Source organism: Ambystoma mexicanum, chromosome 4p (genome assembly GCF_040938575.1).
Source record: "Ambystoma mexicanum isolate Mex_15411 chromosome 4p, UKY_AmexF1_1, whole genome shotgun sequence".
Classification (NCBI taxonomy): Eukaryota; Metazoa; Chordata; class Amphibia; order Caudata; family Ambystomatidae; genus Ambystoma; species Ambystoma mexicanum.
Genome location: NC_090927.1, coordinates 1,103,589,563 through 1,103,610,340, shown reverse-complemented (window position 1 = coordinate 1,103,610,340; position 20,778 = coordinate 1,103,589,563). Strand labels below are relative to the sequence as shown.

General features: G+C 46.9%; 1 protein-coding gene across 2 annotated transcripts in view; it reads left to right on the top strand.

The window, feature by feature from the left end:
* The window catches only part of ADGB (androglobin), a 2,161,023-nt gene that overhangs the window by 938,399 nt on the left and 1,201,846 nt on the right, over positions 1 to 20,778 (top strand). For both annotated transcript variants that reach the window (XM_069606692.1, XM_069606693.1), the window contains one exon: positions 14,437 to 14,539. In XM_069606692.1, the coding sequence (XP_069462793.1) occupies positions 14,437 to 14,539 (103 nt within the window). The remainder of the gene's footprint in view (positions 1 to 14,436; positions 14,540 to 20,778) is intronic.

Genomic DNA, 20,778 nt, shown 5'->3' with positions numbered 1-20,778 from the left:
CCCAGGGACTCCCATGTCAACCAGATAATTGACTTTGCCCATCTTGGAGATGATCCTGATGGGTCCAGTCCATTTATCTGCCAAAGCTCGAGGCTTGGTCGGCTCCATCACAAGGATCTCCTGTCCTGGAGTCCAATCCACTTGCAAGGCTTTAAGGTCATGCCAGTATTTGTTCAATTCCTGGCTGGCCTTGAGATTCGCTGTCGCCTGACCCATCATTTGTGTCATCCTCCGTCTGAGGCCTAACACATAGTTCGCCACTTGCATGGCAGGACCTGGAGGGGTGGCTTCCAAACCTTCTCTGATCTAGGCAAGGGGCCCCCTCACTGGATGGCCAAAGAGTAACTCAAAGGGGCTGAAACCAGCACCTTCTTGAGGTACCTCTCGGTAAGCGAACAGCAGGCATGGCAGGAGGAGATCCCATTTCCTCCTTAGGGGCTCTTCCGAAGCACCTAGCATGCCCTTGAGAGTTTGGTTAAATCTCTTGGCCAGACCATTGGTCTGGGGATGGTAAGAGGTGGAGAACTTGTAGGTTACTCTGCACTCTTTCCACATGGATTTCATGTAACTCGGCATGGAGTTGGATCCTCTGCCAGAGACAACTTCCTTAGGGAATCCACCACGGGTGAAAATGCCCAGGAGAGCCCTGGTAACCACCTTGGCAGTAACAGTTCGAAGGGGTATAGCCTCAAGGTACCTGGTGGCATAATCAACCAAGACCTGGATGAACCGATGTCCACCTGAAGTGGGAGGGTCAAGGGGACCGGCAACGGCTGCAGTGGGGCAATGACACTGCCTCCAGTCTTGCCAGACAACTGACAAGTCGGGCAAGTCCTGCAGTGGGACTCCACTTCCACTCCCATCCGGGGCCAGTAGAAATGGGCAGAGAGCCTTTGCTTTGTCTTCTTGGTCCCAAGATGACCAGCCAAGGGCATCTCATGCGCCAACTGCAGTAGGAAAGGCCTGTAAACGTGGGGTACCACCAACCTCTTGAGGGCACCAGGTTCAGGCTTAGTGGGCTCACTAACAAGGAGCTCACCCTCCCAATATATCCGGAATGTCCTAGGCACTTCTCACTGCACCTGGGACAGGGCTTGTTTCCTCAGACCCTCGAGAGAGTGGCACTCTCTCTGACCGTTGCAGACATGCGCCCGGAGTGTCCCAATTCAGCCAACAGGCATTGAAGGTCGGGGTGGTCCTCCAGGATGAGCACCTCTCCTGCAGGAGGGTCTTCTGCCTCTTCTCCCTCAGGAGTTGATTTTGGGTTTACCACTGGATCCAACCCACCCGGAGCATGAATGCCAATGGGTGCTGCAGGGGCAGCAGGAGGAGAAGGAGCTCCCGTCACAGAGGTAGCCTTCTTGTTCCTCCTCCTTGCCTTAGGCCTCGCCTTTGGCTTGGGTACCTGACTCTTAGTCAGAGCCGGTGTCACCTGTGACCTAGTGACGGCAGCAGCAGTTATCGGTAGACCATCAGAGATCAACCCCAACTCTACTAGATCATTGCCTAACAAACTGTTAGCAGGGACATTGTCCTGAACCAGAACAGGAAGCTTTGCTGTCTTGTCTCCAATCATGAGTGTGACTAAGGCTACAGGAGATAATTTGGGAGGCCCCCCAGCTAACCTGGTAGTTCTCAGAGGAGCACCTACATAGTCCTCTGGCTTCAGCAGGGTCCTGTCCACCACTGTCATGCTCGCCCCAGTGTGTCTCAAAACAGTAGAAGGCTGACCATTCAAGAGGACACTTCTCAAAAACATATAGGTGTTCTGTGGGATTGTCGCCAGTAGCCAGGACTCCAAGTGCCTTATTTTTACACTTGGAGTCACACTTGGAGTCATACTGACACAGCTCTGGTAAACAGGCTTCAGAAAAATGCTCAAAAAATAAAAGGTGCGATAATTCAACAAACGTTTTCACTTTGTAACCATCAATCCACCCCATCATGTTCATTTGTGCAGCACTCACCCAGTCAATCCAAGACACATTATCTCTTTTCTTAAATTCTCTGAACCTTTTGAGGTATTGAGTAGGCATCTTGCCAAACTTGGCAATCAAAGCAGACTTCACGCACTCATTCTGACCCCTTTCTTCCACACTCAGTTTCAGAATACAGTCATATCCAGTCTGAGGCACTCTCCTTAACAAACACTTAGCCCAATCTCTCTTGTCAACATCATGGATTCCACAAGCCATCTCAAACACTTCAATCCATTGGAGGATATCAGAACCCTCTGCATACACACCAACCATTTATTTCATATACTTGGTGACTGGGGACCTGACACACTCAACTGGTTTTGCTCAAGTCTCCACTCTAGCTTTCTCGAGCTGGATTTTCTGACATTCAGTGTCCTTGTTTTTTTTTTATTTTGAGGTCCTTGTCCTTTAGTTCCAGATCCCTGGCTTTAAGGATTGCTTGCTGTGCCAACTCCTCTTAAGCTCAGCTTCCATTTCCAACTTTTTGTATTCAAAGGATAACTTCATCCTTGATAACTCAAGTTCCAAGGCATTCCCTGAAGAAACATTGCTGGAGGTCGGAACAGAGGCAGCAGGAGTGGTGGCATTCCCAGTATCAGATTCAACAACACCCCAGGGGTAGGGCCCTCAAGGGCTGCATCCCCCCCTTCAAGAGCTTCACAATCAGTCTGGTAGTCCACCAGGGCATCTATCAGCTCAGCCATAGACTTATCCTCAAAGTCCCTGGCTTCACAAGCACTCTGGAGAGCTTCTAAACTCATCTGAGTCAATTTACCATTCGCAATAGATTCCATTGCTTGTAATCCCCATATATACCTGTATCGACCCCTGTCGCTATATATCTGTATCCCCATATATGCCTGTGTCCCCATATAAACCTCTATCGACCCCTGTCGCTATATATCCGTATGTCGCTATGTATGTCCCCACCGTCCTGTCCACGAGCCTGATCCAAAGTCTGAGGCGCTTTTACAGATAACCACCTATCACACCACTATGCTTACTCTCCACTATACACCATTATTCAACTAGAACACAGCTATACCCCTGATAATTTGGCCTAGCTGGTCACTTACAAATACGACCCCATAGACACCTCATCACCCTAATAAAACGCAGCTAGCTGAGCACATTCCGGCCTAGCTGCTCACATAGGCATTCCTCAGGCCTAACACAGCCAAAACCCAGTCTGTGTGTCCACCCACCTGACTGCACACATCCAACTGATACCTTCAGCACTACACCTATCACTAGGATGCAGCTATCATCCAACAACTATACCAGCTGTATACACATCCGGTGCACCCACGCGCCATACAACACTATCTCTCTCCACTAACTTGAACTATGGTTCCCGAGGGCGTTCAACTTACCAGCGCTTTGAGGTCATACCAATGAAATATAAGGCGCTATATAAATGCCAAGTAACATAACATAACATGTAGTTATCTTGTACACAACTAAAACTCAATTTAACAAAGTGTAGATATTTTGGCAAGGTTACACACTGATTCTTAAAACCATTAGCATCCCACCGCTGCCACCAGTGTAAAGACTGGAGGGGGGGTGTCTGTACTCCTGCTCTCTATATGGCAGAGGAGAGGCACAGAGGACCCCAGCCAAGATTCTCTATTGGGTAAACATGGGCGAGCAATCAAGGCCTAGCTCTCAGGAGGTGATGCGGGCTGGTTCTTAAGTACAGTGTAGTCCCCAAGCACCCACAAAGGAATGTCCACACACTATGTAAGTGATAACAGTCTTTATATAATTAAGCGTCAAGGTTATATACACAATCACAATAACTCACTTTGTGCTCAGTTAATCTACAAGGGCAAATATATACACAGTTGTACGTGGTACCACATTTAGTATTAGATTTCATTAAAGTGCATCAACTGGACTTAGTTTAAATGTCACACAAACCAAGTAATAACGAGAACCAACAATAGACATAGGAGGAAAGCAGTTGGTTAGAACAATTGGCAGAATGCTGAGCCCCTACCACCAGGCACAGTTCTGTATGAGGATCCCCCCACCTGGGCAACCTGTAACTAAAGATATCATACAAGCACAGTCCATATATTGTTCACAAGAGTCTTTTTTCCTTCTAAATATTTCTACAACCCCAATGTACCTGGAATAGCAGAGTTCGACGTCGGGTCATCGACAAATCCTTCTTGAGTGGCTCCCTTTAAGGCTGGAGCCACGGATCGTCGAGATCCCACGAGGCAAAAGGGTGAACACTGTCGTTACAGTAGCAGCTTCGGTTCTTGCAGTGCTTGTTGACGATTGGTCGAAAAACTTTCTGCAAGCTGTGCGTGCGGTGTACCTTGATGATGATTGCCGCAAAGAGTCAATGAAGAACTTTGGCCCTGCACAGGCATCGGCCCGCCTGCGTTGGCGAACAGGACGGGACCACGGCTGACTTCAGTAGCTTCCTCGGGGTCTCTGAGGTCTTAGAGTGGCAGGAAACCCACCAGCGGATTCTCCTCGGTCGTGGCGGCCTTCACTTTCTATGGCAGGGTGAAAGAGGTTGACGAGGATGAACAAAGGAGTCGTTGGATCAAAATGTTCTTAGGCAAAGGGACCACTGCGGCTCCGGTCGGCGACGGCGGTCAGCGACGGTGGACAGCTGTCCGGTGCTTCTCCTCATTCTCCTCAGCGGCCCCCTTCTCTGGTCGGCAGCCTTTCGTAGGTCTGTCTACCAGGGAGCTTTGGCAAAGATCAGCTGGTGCACATTAGCCAAGCACAGCAGAAGCAGTTCTTCCTCTTCAGGTGGGCTTCAAAGTTAAGCATCAGTTTCAACTTCAGCTTCTGAACGATTTCTAGCAGTGAGAGGCCCCCGGATATACTGTTCTGTCTCTCATTCATTCTGCTGGGTCACACTCTGGCAACCAAACACTCAGGGCATTCAGCAGTCAGGTGTTGCGCTCACCTGGTATCCACGGGGACGCCACCCAGCCCTGGTTGGATGATTTGCACTCTCAAACCCTCTCCCGGTCCCTTGGTAAGGCCTCTGGTTAAAGATGGGTCTGCAGTATAGGAGAGCTGGATTCAATACCAGATTGTCTTTGTTTTCTCACTTCCCTTGGCCTCAACTCCTTCCTCCCCCTTGGGCCCTCTCCTCACCTTAATATTGTAGAAGGTGGATTCTCCGTCCTGCTCCTCGTGGCAGGGGCGCGTAGATGTGGGGGGCAAGTAGCGACAACGTCACTTCACTGGTGCAAGCCCCCTGTGGGAATCCAGACCTGCTGCGACTCCGTATGTTTGCTGCTTTACAGTCTTTATATGCAGTTATTATGTTCCTCTTAGTTCGAATAATAATGTCTTGCTTCTTTCCTTTTAGGTATGCAAAGGTATTTTGGAGTTGTCATGTGGTTTGAAGATAAGCATAGGCCGGTAGGCGAAAGCGCGGTGTGTGTGATGCTGACCGGTGAGTAATGCGCGATGCGCGGCACTGTTTCGCCTTTTATATTGCTAACCTGTGTCTTTTCTCCCCTTGCAGATTGCGATGTTCCTCGCCAAGCGCCATAATGTTCCAGCAATGATACTGACCAGGAGATGACTACCCAGGTAAGAATTGTGTGGCTTTCTTCATTCAGAAGGAAACGTGAGTAAACGCTTACCAATGCTGTCTTTCTTTCTCCTCTTTCCAGGTTATGGTATTCCAGGATTCATACGGTGCCGGATGATGGAGTTCGTACCTTCAGGTGAGTGGAACTGAAGTTGGCGATGGATTGAAGACAGGATACTGTTCCAGGTAAGTTTCGTAGTGTTCTTTCTCTCTCTGCAGGTCCTTGGTTTCAGGTAAGTTGGCATCAAAGAACTGGACACAGTGAGCGTTACCCTGCCCACAGCAGAATAACGCAAAGCATGTTCTGCTGTTTGGGTGTGGTTTAAATAGTCTCAGGTAAAGTAGTCCAGGTAAAATAGTCCCAGGCCTACCACACCCAAAGTAGTCCAGGTAAAGTAGTGCCAGGACTGCTACACCCAAAAGACTAGAACGCATAGCTCAGTTCCTTGTAACTGAGCTATGTGTCTGCCTCCATGTTGGCTGAACCCCCCCCAAGTTAAATAGTCCCAAGTAAATAGCCCCATTCTAATGTTGGTCTTCATGATGGTTATGAGCCAGGACTGACTCAGAGAGTCTTGGATGAGGTTTTAAGGCCTTTGACCTGGCCCTAACTGGAAGGCTGACTTGCCAGTGAGGGCCAGGGGCAAGGGTCATGACATCAGGCAGCCAATGAGGCATACAGTGCATTCAGGCAATTCTCCCCCCTCTCAGACACCCACAACAAGGAATGTGTATTGGGACAAGTGCCCAGCCATTCAGCACTACACACTGCATTCATTTTAGTTTCGGGCAGGGCTGTCTCAGTCTTTGTGTCACCTTCCAGAAACTAGACAGCCATAACAAGAAGTGTATATTGGTCATCCACTCCACCCAGGTCCCACCCACAGGGTCTACCCACAACATATAGTCACTGGGAAGGCTCCAGCCAGTCTGGCCTGGACTGCCCAACAATACCATATATGGAACTTCCACCCAACACCAGTCAGGGGGAAGGGACCGAGTCAGGGCTTCCCAGGACTTTGGGAAAAACAAGGCAACAGGCAATAGAAAGCAAGAGGCCACAGGGGCCATCTTGTTTCCTATACGGAATCAACTGATTCCAGTGGCAGGGCCTGGGTATCCCCAAAAATGGAGGCTACTCAGAGCACCTGTCAAATTCAGCATAGAGCTGCCACCAGCCCATACCCTGCTCTGTGGGCCACACACAGGTGCCCAAAAACATACACTAGGGGCACAAGGCTGTACCCCCTCCCATGGGTGCCATAAGGGTATCCCAAGGGTCTGTATACCAAACCAAGAATAGGAAGAGCTGCACTGCCAGGAGTCCCACATGGACTCCTGGGCAGAAAATAATACAGAACACATTTGAAAAAGGACTACAGGACAAGGAGAGGGAGGCTCGTCCCTCCAATGCAGTACCAGCATCACAGCGCTGCATGGATGTGGTCGTGTGGGAGTACTGTCCAGGTGGTCCACGACTGAGTTCAGTGCATTTTACTTCGGTAGCTTCAGCCTTTGGTACATGATCAACAGTGGTAAAGAACTGCCACACCCATGATTCTCTCTTGGTGCTAGAGGTAGGTACCTCCTCTACCTCAACTTCTTGGTCCTGGCCACAGGAGTACGAGGGGCAGAGAAAGTGCAGGCAAAGGCGTCCACTGACACTCGCTTCATGGGCCAACTGACCGAGAAGGAAGGTGGCAGTGCTGAGTTAGGCTTTGCTTGAGGGGCAAGAAGTTTCAGGTGAGAGGAGAACAGAAAGTGGTCAATCCAAGAGAATGGAGTGGTGAGAGGGTTAGAGAGGGGGATGCCTGAGGAGATGCAAACATCCTAGGTGTGTTCAGCAGAATGTGTCGGACCATTCACTAGAATGGAAAGGGAGAGCGAGTTTCGGAAAAGCCCATAGGAGGGATTCAAAGCATTGAGGTGGAAGTAGAGGTCTCAGAGGAGGAGAAGTTGGGAGATTGAGGCAAGCAGGGTAGAAGATAGGTCAGCCCATTCTGAGAGGAAGAGGGTGACTTGGCCAGGTGCTCTGTAGATGGTGGCCACAGTCAGAGAGAGGCCAGGAGAGATGGAGAGCCTGCAGACTAGGCATTCAAAGGAGGAGTAGGCCTGCGTAGGTAGGAATGACAGAAGCAGGGATCCAGAGGCAGTACACAGAGGTGGCATAGGGGCCAGAGCGGAGGAGCAGGTGGGCGCCAGAGAGGCGGCAGCGGAGGAGGAATGAGGTGGCAGAGGGGCCAGAGAGGTGTTAGGAGTGGCAGGAGAAGGGAGGAAATTGATGAGATACAGGTGATGCCTATCAAGAAGGAGGAGATTGGGCTGAGAGCCCTGGCCCATGATGGTACCATTTAGATAGACATTGATGATGGTCTTGGAGGAATGGAAGAGCACCACAAGGACCTCCCACTGGGTGCCACCATTAATGGGAGAGTAGGAGAAGGGAGAGAGAACAGAGACAATATGAGTGGTCCATAGGTTTGGAGAGGGAATGACAAAGAGGATGTCGGTTAGAGTCTGCCTGGAGGAAGTACTGATGTGGGTATCAGTGATAGGGTGGCCTGGGTTGGAGACCAGAATATCCCTCTTTAACCTTTTCCTTCCAGACCTAGTGAGAGGGATAGCAGTTTGAGAAGATGGGTGAGATTGAGAGCACCATAGAGGGTGCGAGGAGGCAAGAAGGGAGAGTGAGGGTAAAAGGAGGCATCCAAGGGGGAGGGTTCACACAGAAGGAGGCACACAGGAGGCAACAAGCAGGCAACACAACACAGGGGAACGCAGGAGCAGTGTGGACGGAAGACGGGGGGGCATGACAGCGAATTGCAAAACACCCAGATTAGACTTTCCTGCCGTTTTCCTAATGCCATGGGAATGCTAAGGGAAGACCCATACCCCTTTTAAGGTTCAGTAATAACGTTGTAATACCCTAGGAGGAGAGTATACTGGAGGTAAAAAGAACAACAGTCAAAGGAAAAAGAAAGAACCATACACCTTTCAGGTTAATTGAGATACTGTATGGTTAAAAGAGACTGAAGGGAAGATGTTTTCCCCCTGGAATGGCCTAGTACTGTATTAGTATATTGGATGGTGAAAGGAGAAGGCACAAATGGAAAGAGTTATTTTCTTTAAAACCCTGGAAGCATAATAAGTGGAGGAACTCAAGGAAAAAGTTGTCTGCCTTGAAACTGTGAAGTCAAATATTGTATAAAGAAAGAGACACAAAGGGGAGAGCCGTTTGAAACGGTGGAACATTATTTGACCTTTTTTCCTGAAGTACCGGACAGAAAGTGAAAATCCAGAAGAAACATGAGGAAAGGAAAGAGCCCTTTCTCTTGTGGAACTTTAATTCCTTTCTGTATTAGCACCTTGGACCTTTATGTTTGGAACTTTGAAAAAGTGTATAGCTTACAAAACTCTCCTTGCACACATTGTTTTGAGTTTAGCGGGTAAGGCTGAGTTTAGGGTTTTGGATGCAGGATGGAGGACGCTCTTTCGTTTAACATCCTAACACAGATGTTCCTTAGTTTTGTTGAGGCAGGGAAAACCCTCTTAATATTAGGGATACATAGGATTTCTCCCAACCCATTATTATTTTGTGACAAATAAAAGTTTAGAATCAACACTAAACATGCCATTATGTCGGAGTCTTGCCCATTATTCCTTACAGTAAGGTTCAAGAGAATTGGTAGAGTAGTGTGGAGAACAAAGTGTGGCAAGAAAATCATTTGTTGGGTGTGAGCACCAGGCAAGACTGGAGAGGAGGACAACTGGGTTGTTAGGTAAAAGGACCAAAACCCTGAGAGATGTTGGTGGCATGACCTCTATAAAACACCCCATTGAACAGCTCAGTGAAACCAGCCTAGCAACCCATTGTTGGGCTATGACTCTGGGCTTCTATGAAAAGGTGAGCCAGATGTCACATCCGGCGTCCTCCAATTGGTGACTGCCATTCAAGACCAGAAACTTAAAGGAGGATCTTACAACCAAAACAAAAGCCAGAAGGAGTCATGAAAGCAGTAAAATCAAGAAAGTACTGTGTGGACACTGTAAGGGTGCAGAAGGAGGAGATTGTCACGCATGTGGCATCGTTTTTGCTATAGACTTTTATTAGTCTCTAATAGGGGATTCCCTGCCTCAACTAAAATACTAGGGGGGTTGTCAGAATGTCATTAAAACTTAAAAGTCCACCGTCCTGTGTCCAAAGTCCCTAGTTCTGTCCCTCACACTTATAACTGAACTAAAGGTTGTGCCAATGCCCTTGGTCCCGGAGAATGACTCCCTTCTTCTGGACTAGGTATCAGAGCTCGGTCTTGATTTGTCTTACAAGTTCCTTATGCGGGGGAATGACTCCCTTCCACATGTCCACGTATTTCAAAAAAGGATTGCCGATCTTGTAACAGTCTGTATCAAAAACGTCTGTATCTTCATTCCAGGAGGAACGTCTCCCTTCCCCTGGCGTATTGGCCTGCAGCTTTGGCAACCTGGAGAATTAGTCCTTCTCCAGTTATCTTGGTTTCACACAACCAAAGGGAATGACTCCCTTCTCCTGGCCTTGGCTAACAGGAGAATCACTCAGTTCTCCTGGAATCCAGTTTCCACAGTTCAACACAACCAGGGGGAATGACTCCCTTCCCCTGATCTCTTTCCACTTGGTTTTATAGTTCACCACCAGCAGGGGGAATTACTCCCTTCTCCTGGTCCCTTTGCACTTTTAGTTCCACAATTCAACACTGTCAGGCTTTTACTTTGAGGGTCCCGGACTCTAGCCTTTGGCTGACGTGGTTCACTCTCCTGCAAAGTACTGCCAAAAGCAGGCTTCTGCTTCTCTTTTCTTGTGGGTGTGGATCCCCGACCCTTGTCTCTCTATTGTTCAGATATGGAAGACCGGTTTACTTTCCTGCCAGGTACTGTCACAGAGAAGATGACATATATGGATCTTCTTTTGTGGGTGCGGGTCCCAGACCTTTGCTTCTCTATCACTTTGTTCTAGCAGGCCTGGTTCACTCTCCTACGAGATACTGCCATGAAGAAGATGACGTGTATGGATCTTCTTTTGTTGGTGTGGGTCCCAGACCTGTGTTTCTCTTTTAGCATTCTTAACATTCATTTCTACCCCAGGGGTTCCCTCTTCACCCCTGCTCTGTGGGGCTATAGTCCTCCATGACGCTGTTGCAGCCCCACCAACTGTTCCAGCAACCCTTGTACCTGTAGGGTTCTTACCAGCGTCCTCTGTTTGGACTCAGGCTCTTCTGTCCTCTATTTCAGCCTTCCCGCGTCTTCTCTCGCTCTCCGGTATGCTCAGATGGCTCCACAGCCTCTTCACAGGATGTGTGTCTTCACTCAACCACACAGTCGAGCTTCCTTGCACACCTGGACCTCTGCTTTGCCAGCTTTCCCGTCGGTGCATCCATGTCGGACCGGGTAGGGACGCCGCTGCCTTCTTTCCAGTGTTCGAGTCACCAGCCTCTTCTGTTCTCTGTGCCAAATGGTTCCCACGCTCGCAGTTCCTCCAAGGATGGCTTGATTACTGGCTCCTCCAGGGAAGACTGTCCTCATACTAAATCCTTTCTCCCTTTTTATGTCAAATGTGTTCATACTATGCTCGTATTGACAACAGAGTTCACCTTTGATCCGCAGGGCATTCTTCATTGCTTTGCACCTCTTCCTCGTCTCAGTACTTGTTGAGCAGGTCTTTCTTAGGTAGTTTCCTGCTCTTCTTCATCCCAATGGTTGTCACAACTATGGCCCTACACATGTACATGGGGCGATTGGGTATGGTCTTGTAGGGCACAGTGGGTGTAGGATTATGAGGGGTAGTTTGAAGGTGCTTATACTGCGCTCTCCGTAGATAGTCGTTCTTGTCCCCAGAGGGGGTGTCTCTCCCCATGAGATCCTTCCGCTTTGTACCACCCTCAGAGGGACTACCCGGTAGAACCCTCACCTCCCTGGCCTCATGGAAAGGGGCTCCCCTTCGAGGAGAAGTGACGACATCTAAGGATTCGTCACAACACTACAAACTTGGACTGTGAGTGGCCTGGAAAGATCCCAGATTAACCTTTTTTGAGAATTCTGAGAGACAATATTGCTGAATAATAAGACATCCTGTTTTGAGAGCCCTTAAGATTTTCTTTCCCACTGTGTAGACATCGACGCAATATTGTCTTTGCTCTAGTGTTGTGCCTTTTGAGATAACTACTTGGCTTTTGGCTCACTGTGAAAATTCTCATGGTGAAAGCATTGATGGCATCTAAATAGTAACCCTCATGGCTTCCTGTGGGCAAATGTTCCCCAGTGTCACCTGGTGCCTGCAGTATCAGAGGTCATCCAGGCCTTTATCTGGGACTGCATACCACATGAGACCTGGAGCGATCTACATCGCCGGTGAGTAATGAAAGTGGCTGAACCTCAGCATCCATTATTCAGTGGCCACCACTTCTCATAGATCTTTTTACTGCAAATATTTTCAAGGTCCCTCCATTAATCTTTGAGTTTTGCTAGGAGAATGTAATTGTAAAGGACCTGCAGAGGAAATAATATCCATTATAAATAAAAACAATATATCTTAACATAATGTTACTTCTGCTGGATACTTTGTTCTCTCTGACTATTCTTCATCACCTTAACATTTTCGGTTAATTGCCACTGGATGTTTCTAGCACAGTTGTGATATGAGGTTTTCAAGACATTTTGACAACTCCTGGATGTTTCTAGGAGTGATTGACGGCCACCACATTGTTTTCAGTACCCAAAGCAAGAGCCCAAACAGATGTTTCTAAATGACTACAACATTACTATGCCATTCCACTTTTCCCTTTCAATCTTTTTGATATCCCATCGCATTTGTTCCTTTTGCATTTCCCCCCTCTTTTTTCGATTCACTATGACATCACAGTGGCGATGTTAAGGGACTCATTTAAAATTGGGTGGTAATGGTAGATCCGGGTGCATTTACCAAATATTGCCATATTTATCATTAACCAGTTCACATGTGGTATTCCAGGTGGACTTCACCCTATTTCTACCGCCACCTCATAGGTGGGGGTAAAAATTCCAAAGAGGCAACAGAAGGGCACTTCTCCTCAATACAGTTCACTCGGCCATTGTAAGAGGGTGAGAATGTAGGCATATCTGATACCCCGATCTCAGTGCTGGGAGGATAGCTCAAGCCAACGCGTTTGTCTTGGAAGCAAAACAATGCAGAGCAACACAGGTTTGAATCCTGCTCCCGCCCTTAGAGATGGTTCCCGTTAATAAGCGTGTTATAAAAGATTAATTAATCTCACCACCTTACTCATGTAATGCTTAAAAGGGTCAAAATTGACCCATTGTGCATTTAAAAAATGGACAGTAGAGGTGTGAATCAATACTGGTCAGTATCATTTCCCCCTTCATGTTGAAGATACAAATGGGTAGAGACCATTTTTTTTAAACAATGCATTGAGGGGTTGTGTTTCTAAAATACTGCCATAAATACCACCTCAGTCAGTGGTTCTTTCGGAATTGGGGGGACTTTCTGAATTGCCACAGAGGGGGAAACCTTTTTTTAGAAGGATTTGGTTTTGAAAATCCTACCCACCGTAAATGAGGCCCAATTCTTTAATGGGTTGCTTTTTCTTTTTTCAGTTTTGGCTTAATGCCACTTTGTGTGAGCCAAAACTAATTAGTGAGGAGAAAGAAAGAAAACATTTTTATTTGGATACTCATCAACAGTGCTTCAACCATGTTTCTGTCGTCTCCACACTCATCGTGGACAGGCAAGATACTCTACACAGTGTCTAAATTTCATTTAAAAACGCAGCAATGTGTGCACCTTAAGGAGGGCCTTTGCCCCAATTGAAGGCCGTTAAATTTAAAAATGTCAAAGAATGTCAAATGCCAGGTTCAGGGTGGAAAGGGACCTTGCTCTTACTCTTTCCTCAGAGATCAGTATTGCAGTTAATTCGTATACGTAGCAGCTTCCCACTCCACACTCTTCCCCCTCCCCTGTATTTAATGTCACAGGCTGGGCCCCGGGAAATATAGGGTGGGCCTTGTCCTTTAGGCCCCATCCGTCTATGCCACTACTTACTTTGCTCAATGATAATGAATTTCAGACCCAACTGAAATTGTCACTTTAAAAAAAAAAATCTTTATTGCTGTATGGTCATCAGCACTAAAAAGAAGCAGAATCATAATTATGCTCCATTAGAGTGATTGAAGATTTAGGGACTGCGCTTACTCTTACATTCCTTGTTCCTGATTTTATACTTTGACTCCGCTCCTGGACTTGAGCGGGTGTGACGCAAGTTTGCGGTGACACCACTGACCTCTCCGATTTCATCCTCATACCTTTCTTTGCGGTGCGGCCTAGTAGAGCTTTTGATGCATCTACATAGCACATTTGGTTTTCGCCATATCAGTTATTCGTCTGTACAATAGTGCAAAACTCATCACTGTTTCTAAGTAACACCAATTGAACGCTGTGCCCAAACTAGAGATATATTTCTTTTTCCTAGTTTTTTCTTCTTCTAGGTTTAGTGTATTCATCTAACATTGATATTGGGATTGTGTTTGGGTGCTGGAAATCAGTTGGCTGCATATTACGTATCACAGTCCACAATAAATATCCCCAAATACTATATGCTTTAGAAAGTGTTCACTGTGACCAGCTTAATTATAACTATCCAGTTATAACCATTAAACAAATGTCTTGCAAATGTAACATCAGAATCACAAAGCTTCCTGTTTTGATCTGAAATTTTACAGTCATCTTTAAATATAAGAGTCCTGCCAATTTGTGAGCTGCTGCTACTTGTGCTTATTATATCATATTGGCAGCCTTGCACTATGAATCTGAAACTTTAAATTGTTACTATAATGAAGGGATTTGTATCTGTCCCATAGAGTCCAGATGATCACGGATCCTACTACCTCTTTGTGGACAACTTGAAGCCGATTGAATTGTTGGTTTGTTTTTCCGCATTGGCACGCTGGGGAGAAATTGCATGTAAGTAAAATATACATATATATTTATACACACACACATACGCACAAAGAAATCAAGGACACACAAACTCAAGTCCAATAAATGTACTGTGGCTGTAGCTTTATGTGTTTCAAAATGTACAATTTTTCTTAATCATTATAGCAGTGTTAAGCTTCCATTTTAAGTGGTTTTAGCTTGGAGTCTCCTGGCTGCACATTGAGATATAAATGGCTTTATCACAGTTGAATGTCCTCTTCTAAGCAGACATGATTATTTCTTACCGATAGCTGAATTTCCTTCAGATCAAAGTTGAACTAATTCAAGTGCAAAGCAGTATGTTACAATTTGGCAAACCCCTGTGAGAAATTCATGTTAATGGATACTTATTAATTGAACCAGGGATGTTGGTGGTAAAATATGCATGTTTCTTTGATTCAAAAAGTGATGGAATTCATGACACAATCAGACACATTATCAGACTACAACTAAGAATCCTATTAAATTCCATGTAAACATTTCGATTTGAATTCAATTTATAGAATAGTAAAGAATATTTTAACAGACAACATTGAATGTGAAAATGTAAAATGTACACATAACTTTAATAGTACAACATCGAAAGTAAACCTCCGATTTTCATTCTTTAAAAAAGAACAAATGCACACCTAAAATAACAGTAGGAATAGCATCAACATTGACCTCTGCCCCATTCAAAAGACACCATGTGAACCACTTAAAACTAGAAGCCTATTTTAAAAACACGTATTTTCCAAACATATGTAATGCACAACAAAAAAGCTGTTTTTCTAATTCTATTTGTCCTTTATCTTAAATTACACTTTTGCCACTAAAATATAAATGGTATAATTTAAGGCAATGTTGAAATCAGAAAATAAGAAACAGGTGGTCTTGGCTCAATAGAAGCACAGTTCCTTCATCCTCCAGGATCTAAAAGGATTTAAACCAGATGGACAAGTGTATCAATTAGATTAAAACTAGGTTCAATTACATTGTTACGGAAGCCTCTTTGGTTTGGAAGTAAGAGTGTGAGATCAATTATCACTAATTAGGATTACTTGTTGGGAAAGCGATATAAAGGTAAGCACGGCCCATTGCATGTACACATTACAGTATGGCCAGAAATGTCCACTGTGTCTAGGAATGTAGCCATGTATAGCAAAAGTTCCAGAAACTCCTCAAGACCTTCCTCTTCTCTTCCTCTTTCTCTCCCTCTACCCTGCTAACCTCCTTTCTTTTCTCTCCTGCTTCCCTCCTCATTTTCTTCCCTAACGCTGCTCAGTTTTGCTGACTGGTCACCTGGTGCACCTCCAGAGGCTCACAGGTCGCAGGCTCCCCCGCCAGTCTTTGCACTTGCCTCTAGGTCTCTGCACTTTGCTCAGCACTACTGCACTTCCGGTATACGTTCCAGGAGAGGGGTAACGGCTCTGCACTTAACCCAGGGCACTACTGGACTGGGCGCACTTGTTCCCCCCCTCCCCTCCCTCGCACTTCCGTCTGCGCACCTGTATGACCTGTATGTACTAGGTTTCAGATGATCATTTGTCCTGTCCTCCCTATATGTTCTTCTCCCTCTCCCCCAAGCCTCCTCCTTTTCTTTTTTCCTCTCCTCACTCTGTCATGCACTTGCAGTTTTCAAAATATTGTTAGGCCTAGTACAATACGTTTATTGATTGTATGTTCTTTGCCCTCTCCTCCCCCCCTTCTCGGGATGCACTTTCACTAGTACAAATGCCGTAAGGTTTAGTATGCTAATTATGTTTTGTGTTATATCTTTCGGGAAACTTCAAGGCCTAAGAATGACTACTGTATTCCCTTGTTCCCTCCCGCCTTGCAGCGCTTTGAAGCACTTAGCGCTTTACAAATAACCAATACCATACCATACCTAAGCCCAAATGCTCAGCACTTGTTTTTTAATTAAAAGTGCTCTGTAAATGCTACACAGACTAAATCACTTGTCTGTCTCACTCGGATGGGAATCTGTAACGTGCTGCTCTGGCATATTTACTTCAGTGAGTGCGTTTGTCCAAATGGCATCTTGTTTGTTTCGGGCCTGTGATCTGGAGGCTGCCATTTTCTGCAACAAGCACATTAGATAACCCCTGTTCTCCTTCACTAGGATATAACCAAATCATGTGAAAATCGCATGCAGCTAAAACCAACCATTTCTATTTCGTATGAAGATTCATGCTGTTAAGCAAATTCCTCAACCTTTTTCAAAAAGCTCTAGCTGTTATACGAGGCAATGGGAAAAGTATGTTTCCATTTATTACTGTGCGGCCTTCCAACCTCAAAGATGTACAGCGGTGGGCCCAAAGCCAAAACCCCCACCCTCAACCAAAAATATTGAGGCCATCCAACCACAAGTGAGAACCACTGTCACCCATTCTCGATGAGACACCTTGCAAATTAATGGGATGCCACGAATCCCATGTGTGCACGGTAGAGTCCGGCCTGCCGTTGGCCACTGCGAGGTGCCAGCAACCCGTGATCTGTAACCCCTCACCTTGTCTGAAGGCACGTAAGACCCACCATTACTCCTTGTCCGACACTCTGATGGATTCCCTACTTGTCCAAAAGCCCCATGCCACCCCACCCCAAACCAATCTATCAAGGCTGATTGGAAGCATGGAGTAAAGGACATTGCATAAAGGAGAACGCATGATTGCCTGGAAAGCAGGCAAAATAGTCTAGTACTCCCTTCCAGCACTACCATCCAAAAACATGTTTAACCCAGAAGGTTCCTAAGCCCTACCGGACCCCAATCATGAGAGATCTCCTAAATTGGAACAGCAAACACCATAGTCCCGAAGTTGCACATGCCATGCACTCACCCGTCCACAGAATGCCTTCCAAAAATAGCTGGTCCAGGCAACGGTCCAAAAAAGGGCATGAGAGCTTGGGCCACAGCACCTAGAATAGTCTAGCCACGCCAAGCCTCAACAATGACGATAATGCCATAACCACCATCTCCTTGCAAGCAAAACATGAGAGCCTGAGCCAACGAATCAGCTCTGTGCCAATGGTCCTGTAAAAGAAACAGGCCTGCAGCGACTTCCCCTGCCACCGTCAGCCTGGCCCACACAGCCAATCTCAGGCAACCCTAACCCACCAAAGCCCATCCCAATGAACCTCTGCCAAAGGAAAATGAGGCTTGGCTTCGGAATGTGAGCCTTTAGCCAAACCAGATTAATTCCACCTTGATCCCAAGCCCCTTTTTATGTGCCCCCAACTCGCTCACCCCCTCACCATCATCCTTTCATTGCTACCATATGACTGCACTAGACTCCCTACATAGTGCATCTGCTTCACTTCCCTCTCACCTGAATCCTAGGTCTCTCTGCACTCCGACCCCCATCAGGCTGTGGTTGCTGCCCATCCCATCCACACCAAAAAGTGAACCATGTAGTATCAGTGCCTAATCTCCACAGCAAGGCCTAGCACTCATCTATCCCTCTGCTACTCCTCCCAGTCCTGGTGCCACTTGCCCTGTCTGCCCTTTGTAACAAAATCCAACCATAAGCAGGAGCCTAGCACAACAGCAGAAACCTTTGGACCTTAGCACACCAAAAATAAGTGCCTAACCCTCCTTGCCTGCAACCACCCCTTGCAAGAAAACGCCAGCCAGCCCCAAAGACACCCTAGCTTTCCCAGCATCCTCTCAAGGCCCAGATAGCATATGACAACTGTTGGGCTGCTCCAAGTTTTCCCCACAAGTATCCGCTGCCGAGAGCACAATGCTGCAACCCCAGGCAACACACGAGCAAGTTCCCAGAGTCCCCAACTATCCACACAGTAGACCACGTTCAATTGGCTCCCAACAGGACATCCTGCAAGCCAATTGCAAGCCCCCTCCACTCCCCCAGAAACCATGGGCAAAAAACTGCCATTCGAATGGATTGTGTCCTCCCACGTATTCCTCATCTTACGATATTGTCTCTCCAGCTGCTTTGGAAATGTATTTATGACAGAGGGCGGTGTGTGCAGTGTCACCGAGTCGATGTCCCTCGAGGGCCTCCGTTCGACGGTCAACGTCATCATCAGTATAAGTAGTGCATGTAGCGATCTTTGGCTTCAGTTCCGTTTTCCAAGCTAACGCTTCGAGTGAATTACGGCACGCTTCAGTGAAATAGTGATTTTCATTGGAAAATGTCTTCTTCGTCGACTCCAATGACGCCCAAGTTGGGCTTTAAGAAGTACCAGGACTGCAGGTTGAAAATGTCGATCACCGACCACCACCGCGTATGTCTGTGGTGTCTGGGCTCCAGGCACCGTATCGCCGACTGTGTCTCCTGTGAGGCGATGACCGAGAAGGATCTCAGGTAGCATAAAAGTAAACTGGCGGTGGGGAGGTTATCGTCGAAGTCACCTTCGAAGAGGGTAAAAAAGACCGATGAGTGGCGGGATTCTTCCCAATGCAAAAAATCAAAAAGGCCTCGATCGACAAGTCGATCGCGCCATTCTTTGTCTTCTTCATAGCAAGGCCAAGAAGAGGCATCATAGGTCACCTTTGACCTCCAGTGATTCCTCAACGGAGGTAATTGGGTATCTTATGAAATCCGATTCCCCTGCTAAATGGGATTCCTTTCGTAGTGAAATGCTGCGAATCTTCGAGAATGCGGCCTCAACCCCCTCGAAGGACAAGCACCCCATCCGCATCGAAACCGAAGTCAACGCTGGCTAAACTGGTACCGATTACGAAGCCATCGCTGACGACTCGATGACTACTTCGACATTGTTGAAGCCATTAGTAGGACAAGACAAGGTTTACAAGCCTTTACCTAAAAAATACTATTTTAAGTCTGTGTCAGCCATATGTGAGGAGGAATCTCCTTCTGATGACAATACACCACCTTTTGGTCTACAGTTTGGCATCCCTAATGTACCAGAGGAACTAATATCTAGTCAGCCAGTGGGTTGGATACCTCGCCAGAATTACAGTTTGGCAGACCAGACACCACTGAGCATGCTGACTCATCATACAGGAAACTTATGAGAAATGTTATTGAATTTATGGGATCATCTTGCTCAAAAGATGGATGGGCCTATCACTCCATCTTTTCAGCGAGATGATATGACAGACATCTTGGACCAGGGTCCTCAGAAAGACCCAATTTTACCTTTTCACATGGCGTTGCAGAAAAGGGTCTCTGCAAATTAGGAGACCCTGGAAACTGTGACTGCAGTAAATAAAAACTTTGCAAGGAAGTACAGACCATCCAGCAGTGACACGGAGTATCTCACCAAGCATCCCACACCAGAAAGTTTGGTGGTTCAGACATCGCGTCTACCAGGCAGTCGGCTTACCCATCCATTCCTCCTGACAGGGATGATAAGAGAGTGAAAGCCTGGGCACGAAAAGTTTTTACTGCGGGTAGTATGGCTTTGAAATCAACTAATATGACTTGCACATTATCTAGATTTACGTTTACCTTGTGGGACTGTGTTGCTATGGCGGCTGAACACATCCCGGAAGGAGAGGAAAGAGACGGCTTCCTGGCAATCATTAACGATTGTAACGAGGCCATGGGTGAATGTCTCCAGTCAGGTTTGGAAACTGCAGATAGCATCAGCAGATCCATGGCAGCTAGAATAGTGTTACTCATATTTGCATGGTTGAGGAAGTCGGGGTTTGCACCAGATGTGCAAGCCAGACTACTCAACATGCCCTTTGACGGCGCAAGGCTGTTTGGCAGCAAGGCGGATGAGAGTTTGGAAAAGCTGCAGACATCAACGGCGGCAGCTAAATCCCTTAGCGCCGCCATTAGACAGCCTCAACACCCCTGTTCGGGCTCATCTTCATGGAGGGGTAAGTCCTTTCGATTTTACTCCTCAATTGGAAGAGGACGAGGACAAGCAGGTCAAAGAGGTCAGAGAAGATTCCCTTGTGGTGAATTAGGGGGAGGTGCTAAGTCAGCCCAAGCAGAGGCAACCTTATCTTCAGCCCCCTCTAACCCACTCTCAGGCCTTGACTCACAATATCCTAGTGGGAGGCAGACTTTCACAGCATCTGAATGAATGGTGGGGCATTACTTCAGATGCTTAGGCATTGGAAACTGTGGACCAAGGTTACTGCCTTCCTTTTCAAAAAAGTCCTCGGGATCATCCACCGGGGAACAACTCTTTCAAAATTCTGGATCCGCTCCTTGTGCAGGAAATGTTGACTCTGCTAGAGAAAGGTGCAATAGAACATGTATCTGTAGCAGTGTCACGCCTTCTCTTCCCTGTCCCTCAGTTTCCAC